This window comes from Xiphias gladius, chromosome 20 (genome assembly GCF_016859285.1).
Source record: "Xiphias gladius isolate SHS-SW01 ecotype Sanya breed wild chromosome 20, ASM1685928v1, whole genome shotgun sequence".
Classification (NCBI taxonomy): Eukaryota; Metazoa; Chordata; class Actinopteri; order Istiophoriformes; family Xiphiidae; genus Xiphias; species Xiphias gladius.
The window spans coordinates 2171876-2187808 of record NC_053419.1 but is presented as its reverse complement, the minus strand read 5'-3'; the positions used below and the strand labels follow the sequence as shown (position 1 = coordinate 2187808).

At 37.3% G+C, this 15933-nt stretch overlaps 1 protein-coding gene across 2 annotated transcripts in view; it reads left to right on the top strand.

Moving 5' to 3' along the window:
• Window positions 1-11848, top strand: part of tpm2 (tropomyosin 2 (beta)) — a 28381-nt gene extending 16533 nt beyond the window's left edge. For both annotated transcript variants that reach the window (XM_040156975.1, XM_040156976.1), the window contains exons 7-9: window positions 24-86; window positions 277-346; window positions 10382-11848. In XM_040156975.1, coding sequence (XP_040012909.1) covers window positions 24-86; window positions 277-346; window positions 10382-10464 — 216 coding nt within the window. In that variant the 3' untranslated portion in view covers window positions 10465-11848. The remainder of the gene's footprint in view (window positions 1-23; window positions 87-276; window positions 347-10381) is intronic.
• The last annotated feature ends 4085 nt before the right edge of the window (window positions 11849-15933 follow it).

Genomic DNA, 15933 nt, shown 5'->3' with positions numbered 1-15933 from the left:
TACCTTTTATGTTTTGATTTCAGTACTCACAAAAGGAGGACAAATATGAAGAAGAAATTAAAGTTCTTACTGACAAACTGAAAGAGGTGAGATTTTTTCAAGGGCATAGGTTTGGTTTTCAGAGGTGGGATGGGGGGGGCACAATGAAGTTAAAGTTATGGTGTTACTATTTCTGATGCTTACTTCTCCATATTAACTAAATGAACAGAGAGACAATGTTGATACATGTCCGACTGTGTATTGACACACGTTGCTGTGCTGTGGTTTGTGTTCCAGGCTGAGACCCGTGCAGAGTTTGCAGAGAGATCTGTGGCCAAACTGGAGAAGACCATTGATGATCTGGAAGGTATGTCAACACTCACCTATTGCCTCTGCTAGCACTTCTCCTGACAGCAGTAACATATCTGCTCACCGTCTTGCAGTGAATAATGTTAAAATAACAAATAGCTTCACTAATCCCAGTTCTACTGTTAGAACTGCAATGATGACTGGCTGGACAGCACAGTTATGAGAGGATCTGTAAAGGCTATGGTCCACGTTATTGTAAGAAAAAAGCAGTCCACACAATGTGCTGTCCAACCACATCGAAAATCAAGAGTGTTAAACCCGATCCGATTCGCCACACTCGAAGGAGGAGTGAAAAAGTGGCCGCCATACAGAGTGTTGGGGGCCCAATAATGTTTAAAAATGGGGATAAAGGTGTACATTTTCAGACACCCTTTCTTGGTAGAGTTTAATAATTCACATGAAAAGTGCCAAAAATGAAAAAGGAGAGCCGAGAAAGAAGTTCAAACCCAGTGTACCTTCTCACCTCATGGCATAAAGTGGTTGGTAATGTCGGATCGTAAGTTTCATAAAGTCAGAGAAATGGTCAGGCACTGACCATCCAAATTGATCCCCGAAAGGTGTCAGGGGAGGGGGGGTCCGAAGCTGTCTGACCATCTCAAAGCAGTTCTGACGGAGTGTACTGCCCCCTTATGGCTGGTCAGTAAAACTGTGCCCAGGTGCTCTCAAGTTCCACACTGAGCTTTTGTTCTGACCTAGCTGGACCCCAAATCTATATGGAATTCACAGCAGCGTATAATGTTCAGATTATACTGTCTGAGTCTGCACAGCACCGGGCCAACATCACATAAATTGTATGTACAGACTGCACATGCCATCAACACATACACTGCATTTAAAAAGTATTTGGATGCTGAAATTTTTATTCATATTTTGTTATTTTGCAGCTTTATGCTAAAATCATTTCAATTCATTTTTTCCCCTCAATCTACACTCAATACCTCATAATGACAAAGCAAAAAAACAAAACTTTTAGAAATTTTTGCAAATTTATTAAAAAGTAAAAAATTTAGAGGTGACCAAGAACCCATCACTCTGGCTGGAAATGGGAGAAACTTCCAGAAGGACAAACATCACTGCAGAACTGCAGTCAATCTGGGCTTTATGGCAGAATGGCCAGGCAGAGTGAAAGTTTGCACAAAGGAGCCTTAAGGATTCTATAATTCTATAATATATAACATTATACTACCATGAAACGTCTGCATAATTGGCAGTTTGGATACTTTATTTACATTATGATGGTACTACTTACATACTTTTACTTGAGCAAAATTATGAATGCAAGACTTTTACTTGTAATGGAGTATTTTATCACTATGGTATTGGTACTTTAACTTAAGTAGAAGATCTGAATAGTTCTCCCACCACTGGGTGTCAGCTCAGTTCACTTTACCATACGCTACCAGACTAGACACTAAGTTACTCAGCAAAATGAGCATTTCAGTCCATCCATCCATTAGCTTACCGCTTATCCTTTAAGGGTCACGGGGGGGCTGGAGCCCAACCCAGCTGATATTGGGCAAGAGGTGGGGTACGGCCTGGACGGGTCGCCAGTCTATCCCAGGGCTGTCACAGAGACAAACAACCATTCAGGCTCACATTCACACCTACTGGAAATTTACAGTTGCCAGTTAACCTAGCATGCATGCCTTTGTGTTATTGCTACATTTACCTATAGTAAGTATAGAATCTGAATACTTGTTCCAACACTGGTAACTAGTACGGGTTTTTTATTCCGCATATGTTTGCAGGTTTGAAATCAGATAACAGTAAGATTTTGTTAGTGGTGAAATGATCTGATTTTCTGAAATATCCAAGTTGGAGCCTTGGAAAAGCTTAAGCTACTCACAGGAAGTGTAGTGTTCCAACATGGCTTCAAGAGGGTGTATTTCTGGTTACATTAATGAACTAATGATTTCATTAACAATTAAACCAGGAAAAGCCTGTTTGATCAAGGAAGTGTTTGTTAGGCTTGGCCTGATACTGATCCTGTTGTCTCTGACATGTGTTGCATGTGGAGGTGTTGAGTGGAGCTGTCATTGATAACACTGCATGCTTTGTTCAGTTTTTGTGTATTTGAACCCAGTCTGTAGAGATCAGGGATTGCATCTTTTGGCTGACTAAGCTTAAAGTTGAAACTTGTTTGCTTGAGTTGTTACTTTTGCTTGGTGAGCTGGAGTAACCAACTGATGGCAGTAACACCAGTGAAACTGGCTCATTCAGTTTGAAGTTTACCAGTTTAAATGCTGTTAAATTTTCTTTTTGTTTTTCCTATTTCTGTCCCTTCGACTCATTCTTTTTCTGTTCTGTGTATCTGTCTGCTTGGTCCCTTGATTTTGTGTGTGTGTGTGTGTGTGTGTGTGTGTGTGTGTGTGTGTGTGTGTGTGTGTGTGTGTGTGTGTGTGTGTGTCCCCCTCCAGATGAAGTATATGCTCAGAAGCTTAAGGGCAAGGCCCTCAGTGAGGAGCTGGACCTGGCCCTCAATGACATGACTACACTGTAGATGCTTTCTCACTTCCTGTCTCCTCTTTCTTCCTGTCTGAACTCTTATTTGCCTGCTTGCTATTGTTTTGTTCCATTCCACAGTGGTATTCTGGGCTAGAAGATTCTAGAAATGTAATATCTGAATCCACCCACCCTTCGCTAAGCTGTATCTGTGTTACACGGCACTGCTCTTTTTACAGAAGGTTAAGTCACTGCCCATCCAGTCACTGCTGTGTGTCTGTCGGTTCACTGAGTTGATGTCCTCTCGTTATTGAAATATTCATGTGAACATCTTTCCCCTTCCCATCTGTAATAAATGGATTAAAGCTCTCTTGACTTTTCTGTCTCCTTTCAGTCTTTTCTTTTTTCTCTTCTGTTTACTTCCTCTTTTTAAACTTTATAATCAGTGTATAAATAATAAACACCTGGTTTGTTTTAATTAGTCTTAATTACAAATAAGGATGCATTTGTAATATATATAACCCCTCTTCTGAAGCATCGCTAACTGGTGTATAAACACTTTGTGAATGGTCAATAACATAGATAGCAAAATATAGGGGTTTATTTAAATATCTAGGTTTCCATACTGATAAAGAAATAATTTCATAAAAGGTGATAAAGTTCTTGCTGAATCAGCAGGTGGAGCTTTGGGAGGAGTCGCTGATTAAAGACAAGTCAAGCCACGGCCAGTTTATTTGTATAGCACATTTTAGCAACAAGGCAATTCTGTTTTACATAAAACAAAGACATCAAGACAAAATGTAAAAGCAACATAAGACAATACAAAGAAGCATTGAGATAGAGATTAAATAAAAAATAAGAAATACACGAGTAAAAGTTACAGTGCAGTGTGAGAAATTAATCATTATTTGATTGAATAAAAGGCAGTGGCAAACAGAAAAGTCTTCAGCCTTGATTTAAAAGAACTGAGAGTTGCAGACCTAAAGTTCTCTGGGAGTTTGTTCCAGATATGTGTAGCATAAAAACTGAACGCTGCTTCTGTGTTTAGTTTTGACTCTGGGGACAGAAAGCAGACTTATCCCGGAAGTACTAAGGGGTCTGGATGGTTCATAACATAGCAGCAGATCAAAAATGTGTTGTGGCCCAAAACCATTCATTGCCTTATAAACTAACAGCAGTATTTTGAAATCAATTATTTGACAGACAGTGAGGACTCCAACAGCAGCGTTCTGAATCAGGTGCAGCTGTCTGATTGATTTTTTTTTTTTTAGAGAGATTTGTAAACTCACTATTATAGTTGTCAAATTGACTGAAGATGAATATGAAGATGAATGAGTTTTTACAAGTCCTACTGAGACATAAATCCTTTAATCCTCAAGATGTTCTTAAGGTGATAGGGGGCTGACTTGTAATTGTCTTTATGTGACTGTTAAAGGTCTGAGTCCATGACTACACCAAGATTTCTGGCTTGGTTTGTGCTAATCGTTCCAGCTTGTCTCCAAAAACAATTACTTCAGTTTTTGTCTTTGTTTAACTGAAGATTATTCTGGCAAATCCAATCGTTGTTGTTCACTGTGGTAAATCAGAGTTTGTACGGGATTATAGTCCTCTGGCGATATGATTATGTCATTTTTCTGTCGAAAGTAGCAAACAAGGCACATGCATTACTATTGTCTGTGGCGCTGATATCAGAGAAGAGGCCCGCATTGCATTTCTCAGTTCCAAATTAGAATTGCAAAGTCTCGTTTTATAGAGTTCATACTGAATCTGGAGATTTGTTTTTCGCTGCCTGCATTCGGCTTTTCAACACTCTCTTTTTTCTATTCTGACCAGCGTGGCATTTATCCAAGGAGATCCTTTCTTACCAGAGAACACCTTCACCCTTGTGGGCGCAATGACTTCAATAACATTTGTAATTTTAGAATTTAAATGCTCTACAAACTCATTGACTGAGAAACAAGAGAGGGTGGGTGTGGGAGAGAAAGCCTGAATAAATATTTCACTGGTGTTTTCAGTGATGTATCATTTTGGGATTATCCCTTTTGAATATTTGTGTGCACAGGACACACAGGAATGACCAGAGAGAGCTACATCAGTCACCTCAACCTTAGAAATTTTCAGCCCCTTTGAGATGATTAAGTCCAGTGTGGCCTTTTGTTGTGTGTGGGCTCCGTCACATGCTGAGTCAGTCCATAGTCATCAAGAACAAACCAGAGTTCTTTATTGCCCCTGTTTTTTGGGGGGTTTATAACATGGATGTTAAAATCACCAACAATAACTACACAGTCAAAGTCAATACAGATTAGACACAGCAAAGCCATCAAAAAGGTTCATTATCATTAAAAAATCATTAAACAAAATGGCAATGCCACCTCCTTTGTTATGCACTCTAGTTTCACTCATAAAACTGAGGTTGGGAGGGATCGACTCAATAAGAGCAGCTGAACTGTTATCTTGGTCTAGCCAAGTTTTAGTAAAAGTAAAAACCTGAAGGATTTTAGTTTTCAAACATACTTAAACTTTTTCAAGCCTATGTGTGTCCTGTGCTTGATTCTACTGCTGGGGTAAAATCAGAGCTATCTCTGTGAGTGAATCAGTGCATAAGATATGTTCTGGGTGTGCACTAATATGCACCAATAGTGGATGACATGAGATGGGAACTATGTGAGGCTTGCTGGAAGATATGTGCAGCTCAGTTATGAATCTGTTTCTCAATATGGAAGAAAGCCGCTGACAAGAAAGATCTTTATTTGGGGGAAAAAAATGTGACAAAAATGTACAACTCCGGGTATGTTCAGGCATTTTTTAATAATGAAAAACTCAACATTTATTTGTTCAGAGAATCTTTCTATTCTACATAAATGTATGTTATTTGAAAAAATATGGAAGTATATACAATTTTGTAACTTTTTTTTTTGTAAATGTATTACCAGAAAATAGCGGGGATGAGCCACGTGTTTGACATGACACAGAAATAAAAATAAAAACTTAACTAAAACTTTGTTATATAATTACAGTCACACATAGGGATATATTTCAGTTCACCTTTTTTTGCCTTCCCATCTAAAGCTTTATAAACTTTCTAAGTAGTTCGACTGTTAGTAATGCAAATTTCAAACTTCACATCTAATTGTGTATTGAGGTGCTATTCACACAGCTATGTGCATGGGAAATTAACTCAGATTTCCTATTGCATCTGTCAGGATGAAGTTTGAGAAAATGTGTATAAAATGGTGTTCAATATATTTAGAATTTGAGGGAATGTGTTGGGTTTGAATATTCCCCTTAGTGTAACCAGTGCACCTCAGTGTATACATTATATAAGTTTAATGAAAAGCTGGAACAGGCTGCGAAACTGAATGTAAAGGGGTTAGTCTTTTTAATTCCTTAGTTAGGGAATTTGGGTGACCACTTGTACGAAGAGATTTGTTCTTAAGTGGGGAGTTTGAGTGATTTAAGAGAATTTGTAACATCACCAGTTTTCTCGTATGTAGAATTTTTTCTGAGATACAAACAAATTCATGATTGGTCCAGACGAGTCATGTTCAGATAGTCTGACTTTCTTCACAGGGGAAGAAACACATTCTATCAAATCATAAAGTCTTAATCTGACTGAATTTAGAGTTTAAACATGATGAATTAACTAAATTAAATATAGAACTAAAACAAAACAAACTTATTGCAAAATTAATTCCAGGATCATCCTCTGTTGATCCTGACATTGTAACTTCACCTACTGTAGGCTTTAGTATTCCCTCATCTAAAATACCTCCATGACAGTCACATGGCCGCCTCTCATATTAGCCATGGCCCGCTTTGCTTTAGAGAGATGTTTTTAGATCCTAACTTAATTTAGTCCAAACCATTCCCTCTTTATGTCTGTGACTGTCAGAGTACAGTGCTGTTCTGATGACATGTCATTCACCACTGTATTATTCATATTATTGTAGTATTTCTTCATCTAAAACCACCACTGACACTGGTGCGTCTTTTCTTTTAGTCTGCTGATTTCTGGCTGTGGGACTTGAAGCTCTGCAGTGTGAAAATCGTCTTTTTACTCTTTGGCAACATTTTTGTGAATGAAACCTGCCCACAAACAGAGCAATTTTAGGAGCATAGATTTAATAATGGATCAGCTACTAATGAACAGGTGACATTCATGAGGCTGAAAACAAGAGATTTATAACTAGTTTGTTCATTTAAGAGAGTTTGCTGAATCTGTCTTGGAGGACTCGTACATAAAAGCTCACAGAAAAAAGTCAGAGAGGTTTAAGAGAAGAATATGAAGATGTTCTTACAGGAGGCCATTATCACTGACTAGTCATTGTAGCCTGTGTTACAGTTTTCTCCACTGATTTGCTGCATTTCTGCCAACTGAGCAAATGCTGTGATGTAGTCATCAAAACGTCAAACATATTCATTTAACTTTTAATGATTTCTGTTTTTTTTGCACACATCTCTCTTTACTTTTTGCACCGTATAGAAAGCAGTGTTTGCAGAACATTTAACACAAGTGCAGATACTGAGTGCAGATTTCACCTTCTGAGACGCTTCTGCTCACAATATTCTCAATCTTGCCCCTGATGAACAGAATCAGTTTCTGTTATGTTGGCTTATTCATCGTTGGAAAATGATGTAGAGATACAGAACTTTGGACTGTATAATTAGTATGATGCATGTTAAGGACACACCAGGTTGGTCAACTGCTGTTTGTTAAAAAAAAAAAGAAAAAAGAAAAATGGAAGCAGCTGTGATGAAAAAGTGTGTGACTGAAAGGTGGGGAAATCTACAGAGGGACAAAAGTTGTACAGTGTCATAGTGGAGAATCTGACATACCATTAAACTGCAGTGAAGTGTCTAAGGCTTCAAACCAATTCAACAACATCAGTTTCTCAAGTGAGAGTCACACAAATCTCTTTAAAATGTCACACTCAGACACCACTGTAGTCCTGCTACAGTTGGGATTTGTCACACACACTATTTTATCCATGCGTCTGTACACAGAGAATATGGCAGCAGCTGTGTTGTGGCCTGATGGAAATGACAGGACAGATACAGTATGTAGTAGTAAACAGACTGTGGTAGCGACATGGTTTCAGGAATAGCAGTCTGTCTGTTGGTTGGTTAACCACTTTGGTCCAAATGGACAAGTTCAACAGCTACTGGGTGGATTGTGATGAAATTTGGTTTACAGGATGAATTGTAATAACTTTGTCATCAGGTCACATTTTCTATTTGTCCGGTACTTTGGTTTATGGCTTAGCATTAGTACTAGTTTTGTTTGTCAGCACTAACTGACAAAGAAGAAAAGATGGCTGTTCTAGTTGGTGTTTTTGGTATTTTCTATCTAGATACCATATATGATTTTGCAGAATTTATGAAGAGTTTTGATAACACAACTCAATTTGGAACATTTGCATCTGTTTTATAGATTGAAATAGTGCTTTGTTGTTTGGGTAACTATTCTCAAAACTTAAACTGGCCTTTTATTTCTAACACTGCATCAAACCAATGGAAAAACTGTTCTGTAGACATGACCATTATAAGTATTTCAAAATTGCACAAGCACAGGAACTGGTTTGGACTACTTCATATCTGTCTTATCATTTCCATCAGGCCACATCACTGCTGCTGTCATATTCTCCCTGCTCAGACACCTTGCATAAAATAGTGTGTGTGTGACAAATCCAAACTTAGCATAACTACATTGACTACAGTGATTTCAGGGGAAATTTCAGGTGATTTTCAGGTGATTTCATGACCTCTATGAATATGAACATTTGAATTATTTAAATTTTCCAACGCCATGCTGAAAAAAAAAACCCACTTTCTGTGAGGGAACTGATGTTGGATTGGATTGGAACCTGAAACACTGCTCTGCAGTTTAATGGAACCTCACGTTGTCCAATATGACACTGTAAGGAAGTTTGACAGCTGTTAGTTGTTGTCCCTTCAAAGATCTGTGATATGTGGGTGGATGTGGCTGAGGAGGTAGAGCGGATGGTCCACTAACCAGAAGGTTGGTGGGTGGTCTCCGGCTCCAGTCCGCATATCAAAGTGTCCTCGGGCAAGATAGTGACACTGTATCATCTGTGTGTGTATCTATGAAGCTGTATGTGTGTGAGTGGGTGAATGTGGCATGTAGTGTAAAGCGCTTTGAGTGGTCGATAATACTAGAAAAGTGTAGTTCATACACACCTGCAGTACAGCTGCTTCTCCTACTGTCTTTGCTGATTGTAGAGTCTAAAATTTTGTAGTGAGAAGAAGACTCACAGGTCTGCACTCAGGGCTTGATTTGTGTTAAATCATCTGCTAACCATGTATTTTAAGTGATAGTTGTGTAAGAACTATGTGAAGAGAACCAAAAGTCATTGAAAGTTCAGTGAATACATGTCAAATTTTGATCCATGCATCACTATATTTGTAGTTTAAGGTGAATTCTGTGTATAAGACACGTACAGAGAAACCTTTGAATAAATATTTGTTAGTCAAGTGTATGTTTGTATTAGAGTCCGACCAATATATCGGTCGGTCAATTTTATCAGCCAATAATGGACTATCACAGATATATCTGTATTGGCGTATACTGTATGTTGTCCAATATGCGCCGATATGAAAACTTTGTTTTACAGAACATAATGTAGAAAAAGATACTTTGGGTAATTTAGAAATGGTGAAAATACATAAATAGATTCATCTCAAAAAAAGACAAAAGATGCCCATCAAAACAATAAATCACAGAGCAAAACCTATCATCTCCACCTCAAATGGACCAACAACTATATATATAGAATATAAAGGATTTCGGCCAATATATTGATATCGGAAATTTTTTACTCCCTAATATCACCAGTATTGGTCTGGCTCTAGTTTGTGTGACGTGAGTTTGATGTATCATAATCAGCTGGATTTACTATTATGTTTTTACATCTCAGTGAAAAATGAACTACATGGATACATTGTCTGACACATTTCCTTAGACTTGACTGCCCTGATTCAATCAATGACAAAGGTTGATTTCATTGTGGTAGTTTGAATGAATTTCTTTAACTTTGAAACACGCACATTTTAAGTGAGGTTTGTCCTGTGTTTCCAAGCTGAATAGCTAAATTCTGCATAAACTAATCCTGTATCCCTAGTGGTTAAACTGTTTTGTGCTTCATTGTGTGTCAAAATACCATAAGGCATGCAAATATTGCTGATATGCGTTAATGTATTTTTTGTTGTATTAGCTCATATTTATTAAAAGGCTTTTTATTTTTAACCAACCACTTGAGTGTCTGAAATTAAATATTTCATGCCACACCACACCTATGGATGAGGGCATGTTCTTTCAGTCTTTAAAATTGAATGTCTTTGTATTTTGGACTGTCAGTTGGACAAAACAAGTCATTTAGCAACCTTGGGGACTTGTGATAGACTTGTGATAGATTCTTTGTTTTTCTGACATTTTACAAACTTAATTATTAATTGATTTACAATTGTTCATAAAGACTGTGTAGAATTAGAGCGTATCCGGATTTTCCGTATCATCAGTTCCAGACAGGAAATGTATTTAGAAGCTTACCTGTGGCTTTGTTTCCTTCTCCAGAGAAACTGGCCCAAGCCAAAGAAGAGAACCTGGACATGCACCAGGTGTTGGACCAAACCCTTCTGGAGCTCAACAATCTATAGAGACCTCTATAGAGCCGCCTGAAGGATGGCCCAAAAGATTGCGCAAGGCAAAAAAAATCTCCAATCCAAAGCTCCCAGTATACACACTTACAGATAGAATCTTAGTGTAACATCAACGGTTGTTAAAAACAAAAAATAGAAGTAAATGTTAGAATTGGTTCAGATATAAAACTGTGGAGGCCCTGAAGTGAAATGAACAAGAAAGTTTCTACTGCAAACTGAAAGCTATTTTGTGTGCACTAGGAACTGTTGCAGGCACTGCATATTTCATCAGAAGTTATCTTATCATCACTAAAAAGTTCCTTGCATGCACATGTAACTACACTATCTTGTGTACACTAGAAAGTCACTCGTGCACAAATATCTTTGTTTGTACTAGAAAGTTTCACTTGTTTGACCAAACATAATGAAGCTTTTCTCATTGGACACAGTCATGAATGTATTAGAGCCCACTTATGTATTGTAATCTTTTAAGAGTAACTACACGCTAAATTGTTTTTTTGCAAATGCATAATCACATCGTTTTGTCGGCATATGAGGTTCTGCTTAAATTTAGCTAGTTTCTGTCTGCTTGGATTTGAAACCGCGAATACTCCAAGGGCTGTACATTGATCACACACTACATAACTACAGCTTCCTCTGTTGCATTTTTTAAAAATATGCTGGGAGAGAGGCATCTGGCATAAGTCTAGTTATATTTTAAGAGTAATGATAAGCAACTGCACACAAGAAACCAGTCTCCTTCACACAACATAGTTTCTAGCATGCATTAGAAACCTTTTGTTTTTTTTTTCAGGTTTTTTTCCTGTTCCCTCAAGAAAAACAACAGCATTAGTTGTTGGCCTATGTTTAAGTGTCACTGATAGGAACCGTGTGAATTAATCCTTAGGAGGCAGTTGTTAGTTCCCCTTTTCTTACCAAGTCATTTTTATGCTTACACCAATCGAAATTTTAACCACGGGGGGGGGGGGTTGTGTGGAGGATTTGTTGAAATGTCTTTGCTTACCCTGTGCAGCAACATTCAAGTTGTATTGCCTTCAAAACCACATGTAGTGTGTGTGTTGTATTGTATATTTTATAGTAAATTTAACCACTTCTAAACAGGCTACATTATTTAAAGGCATTTTTAGGAGGTAATTTTTTAAGCGGGTATTTTTTTAGGTTAAAAAGTATGACACCTCAGTATTTGAACTAAAAAGTCAACATTAGAATATTAATTGAATTCAATTGCTAGTTGAACAAACCAGTGGGAATATGAGCGTGGGACAGATTTTCCATGTTAAAAGATGAAACGAATGATGTGCTGGGAGCTGCAACACTGACAGCTTTATAAATTGTTTAAAAAAAGTGCATTCCTGAAATAATAAACATCTTATTTCCAAGATGTCTTTGATGATATGAATTTTTACAGTGGTTGTTTTATTATGTCATACTCTGGAACATACATACATGTGCATTCCTTTTTTTTTTTTTTTTAAGCACTCTGCCATAGGGTTATACAATACTGTTAACAAACCATGATTGACAACAACAAACAAACAATTTGCTGCAGTAGTGATTTCTGACTGAATGCAGTTGATTCAGGGTTAGAATGTTGTTTTTTGTACTTTGACATGAAATAAAGTAGTTGCATTGATCGCTTCCAATGTATCACCCACACAAAATCATCAGTATGAGCCCTTTAAATTAAACAAAGAAAGTGACATGATCTCATTGTTATAGTTTGAGTGAATCTCTTTGGATAAATAACATAAATCTGAATGAATCATAGTGCTGATAATGAAGGAGAAGCACTGCTTGTGTTTCCCTCGTGAAAGTTTATGCTGTACTGCTCACAATTACATTAAGCCGAAGTATACCATTCCTCGAGATGACCCCAAAGACTCAACTGTGTTACACAACAAGGGTGCAGGACGTGTGTGAAGTACAGACCTGTCTTCGTCATGGTTTTACTTTTGATCAGAGAGAAGACCATCTGACTTGTCTGAGATACAATTATAAAAGGACAAACAACAGTTATCTGTTTTGATGTCAGAAAAAAGAAGGATTTCTGGGGAATTTTAACCTTAATGCAATGCATGCTGGGAAGTTAGTAATAAAAGAAGAGTCTACAAAATATAACTTTTGGATTTTACTGTACAAGGGACAAAGTAAGCACGGAGTGAAAACTGGGTTTTTCTGAATTCCGCAACAAAAGAAGACAAGTTAACAGAACTTTCTTGATATTTAATGAATCATTAATCCTCATCATCATTCAGATTTAAAGATATCAGGACTCACTTTTGTTGAAGTAAGAGACCAACTTGTCACAATTTCAGTGTATACTTTAAATGCTGATAGTTTAGTTTAGGTTTCTAAGGCCCACAAACTTTAAATTGTAATTTGGAACAACTTCTTTACCTCTGTCAAGGAGGTTATGTTTTCACCCCTCTTTTTATCGGTTTGTTTGTTGGTTTGTTTGTCAGCAGGATTACGCAGAAAGTACTAAACCTATTTGCACCAAACTGAGTTGAAGGATGGGGCATGGGCCAGGGGAAAACCCATTAAATTTTGGGGCAGATCCGGATCATCTACTATGAATTTTTATTTTTTTCTCTGAAGTCTGGTGTATGTTGTTTGACATTGGCCTTGGCGGAGGTCTGCGCTCTACTAGTTTTCAGTATTCACTGGGAAAAGGTATGGTTATTCAAGGTTTGGTTTCAGAAGTATCTATAGATGGAAATTATTTTCCATAATAGTAATATAACATCACATTAAAAAAAGTAAATGCTGTGTGAAACTCTGTACTGTTAATGCACTAACCCTAAACTACATTACAAAGAGACGACTAGTAAGCGCAGATAAAAATATTACAGAAAAACTGAGTTGTCAGTGCCTTTTTCAGCCCACTTTTTCTGAGTAGTGTACCGTCATCAATAGACAGCCTGTATATAGCCTAAGAGTCGAAAGCCAGGACAAAAAAAAACCCCAAAAAAATTCAAAGCTCTGGCTGCACTATGCTGTAACAATCTTTGATCTGAGCTCACAGGTAAAAACACGATTCAGATTGACTGTATCTTCACTTATCAGCTCAGATCTTCTCTCCTCTGGATTTTGCCGGTTAGACAGTAAGAGAACTATGAGGGTATTATTGTGTCTTTGATCTGCAGATAAACCTTCAGTACAGCAGTCAAATATTTCATTGCAAGAGTGCAAGCAAAAATATTTTGAGATAAAATGCTAATATACTCAGATGAAAATTGTTAGTTAAAGTAAAGTAAAACTATTTACTTTGCAATCAAACATTTTGGAAGTCAGATATGAATTGTGACAAGCTAATGTCTTTGACCTATCCAGAGGAAATAGATACAGCCAGTAACCATTAGAACCTGCTCTATGAAATCTTGTTCACCAATTCAACAATCGTTAATCAAGGGGGAAAAAAATCAAATTCAAGTGGGTTCCAGCACATTCAGGAGTTCTCCCATGGGACCTTGTATTCATCCTTAGTGCTATCCATGTTTTTAGATTTAGTCTTCTCTCTCCCTCTTCTTCCCTCCTCAGACAATTTTTGTAACTTTGTACTGTAACAAATGTATTTACTAATAATGAAGCTTTTTCCTTATTGGTCACTGCTGCTTCATTTCCATTATTCAAAACAGGGTAGCTCCATTCTCTCATGTCCCCCCACCCAACTCTTTAACCATCCCCACACCTCTCCTACCTGAGTAACCAGTTGTTCCCAAATTAGTCACAGTATTTCCTCTAGTACGTCCTTTTTGCCTGTCTTATGCTCATCTTTAACAGTATGGCTTGTTTATACTGAATCATATGTTGGAAGTTATGTGTTCTCTTCACTATTTTAAAGGCTTTGTTCCTATTTTCCACTGCTACTTTACATCTGTCATCCCACCATGGTAATGCCTTCTTCTTTAGTTTGTCTTTACTTTTGGTGTGTAATGCAGCTCATATTATACCTTGTCTTATCTGATCATCAGATGTTTCTGTGTCCATATCATCTTCACTCTGACTCAGGTATCTTTCATTTTCTTTCGGAAGAAAGAAAGAAATAATATTGGTGCAATATTATGGGAAACCAGCGTCAAGTCAAACACAGATTCTGTTCCAGTAGTAACATCTACTGTATATTTGTTTTACTTAAATTGTTTAAGCACACTAGCATTTCCTATCCAACAAATCCTCTTTCACCTGACCATTATTATTATCTGGTTTCTCACCACCCCATAATGTGTTATGTGCATTAAAATCCCCACACCATACAACATTACTTCTATTCTGTCTTCATATTTCACCAGGAAAGGTCAAAGGGGCAGCTGTGGGTCAGGAGGGTCGGTGATTCGATCCCCGGTTCCTCCAGTCCGCATGTCGAAGTATCCTTGAACCCCAAATTGCCCGCGATGTATCATTGGTGTGTGAAAAAGAGCGCTGTATGAATATGTGAAGGGGGGAATGTGACAGTAGTGTAAAGTGCTTTGAGTGATCACTAAGACTACAAACCTGCTGTATAAGTGCAGTCCATTTACCAAAGCCATTAGCTCGTCACAGTGAGTGCAACCAAAAATGGTCCTAAGTGTTCTTTGGTTTGACATGGTAATAGTTCTGATTTCAGTCAATTTATGTGTGACCTCCAAAACTGTTAAGTAAATAGATTTACTTTATACAACTAACATTTGTGGTTGCAGTTAATTAGTATGTGATCTCAAAACAGTTTTTAGCTCAAATCTCCCTTTTTCAGCAATTCAAACAGTCAAAAGTTAAGTGAAATAAAATGCTTTTTCAGTCTGATCATATAAGAAAAATGTGTTGTTTCATTTTTAAATAATGCAATATGGATGATGACTAGAATTTTCAAATATATATTTTTTTTTTTTCAATCATACTTATGGTTCAATTTCCAATTCTAATTTTTTTTTTAGTTTTTTTTTTTAGCAGTAACAAAACAATAAAATACATAATGAATAAAATGATTTTGCTGCTGAGATTAAGACAGCTCACAAAAAATACAACTACCACTAAAATTAGATTCAAGCTAATATTAAAAAAAAATTAAAAAAAAAAAAAAATTAACCATTCATATTGCAGAACAGAGACATGCCTGCCCGCCTCTTCTCCCTCTGCTTGGGAACGAAAAATCCCCTGCTTGCTTGGTTAAAAATCTAATTTTGAGCATTAAACTCTTTTCAATGAATAACCTGTCTGATTTGTAAAGGTAAAGCGACTACCGTCACATTTTCACCTTATCATTATGTGTTTTGCTGCTCTTGTAAAGTCAGGGCCGACAGTTCACGTTCATCTTCGGGTGCGTGCTTCCTTTGAAGCGAGCAGGGCGGAGGCATACGGGAAAACAACAGTGAATGACACGCAAAACCGGGACAGTAAAATCTGAAAACTCCGATTCGTTGAAAGTGTTTGACCGACAGTTTCTCTGACCAATCAACAAACAGAATGTATGCACTGAGTATTTAAGCA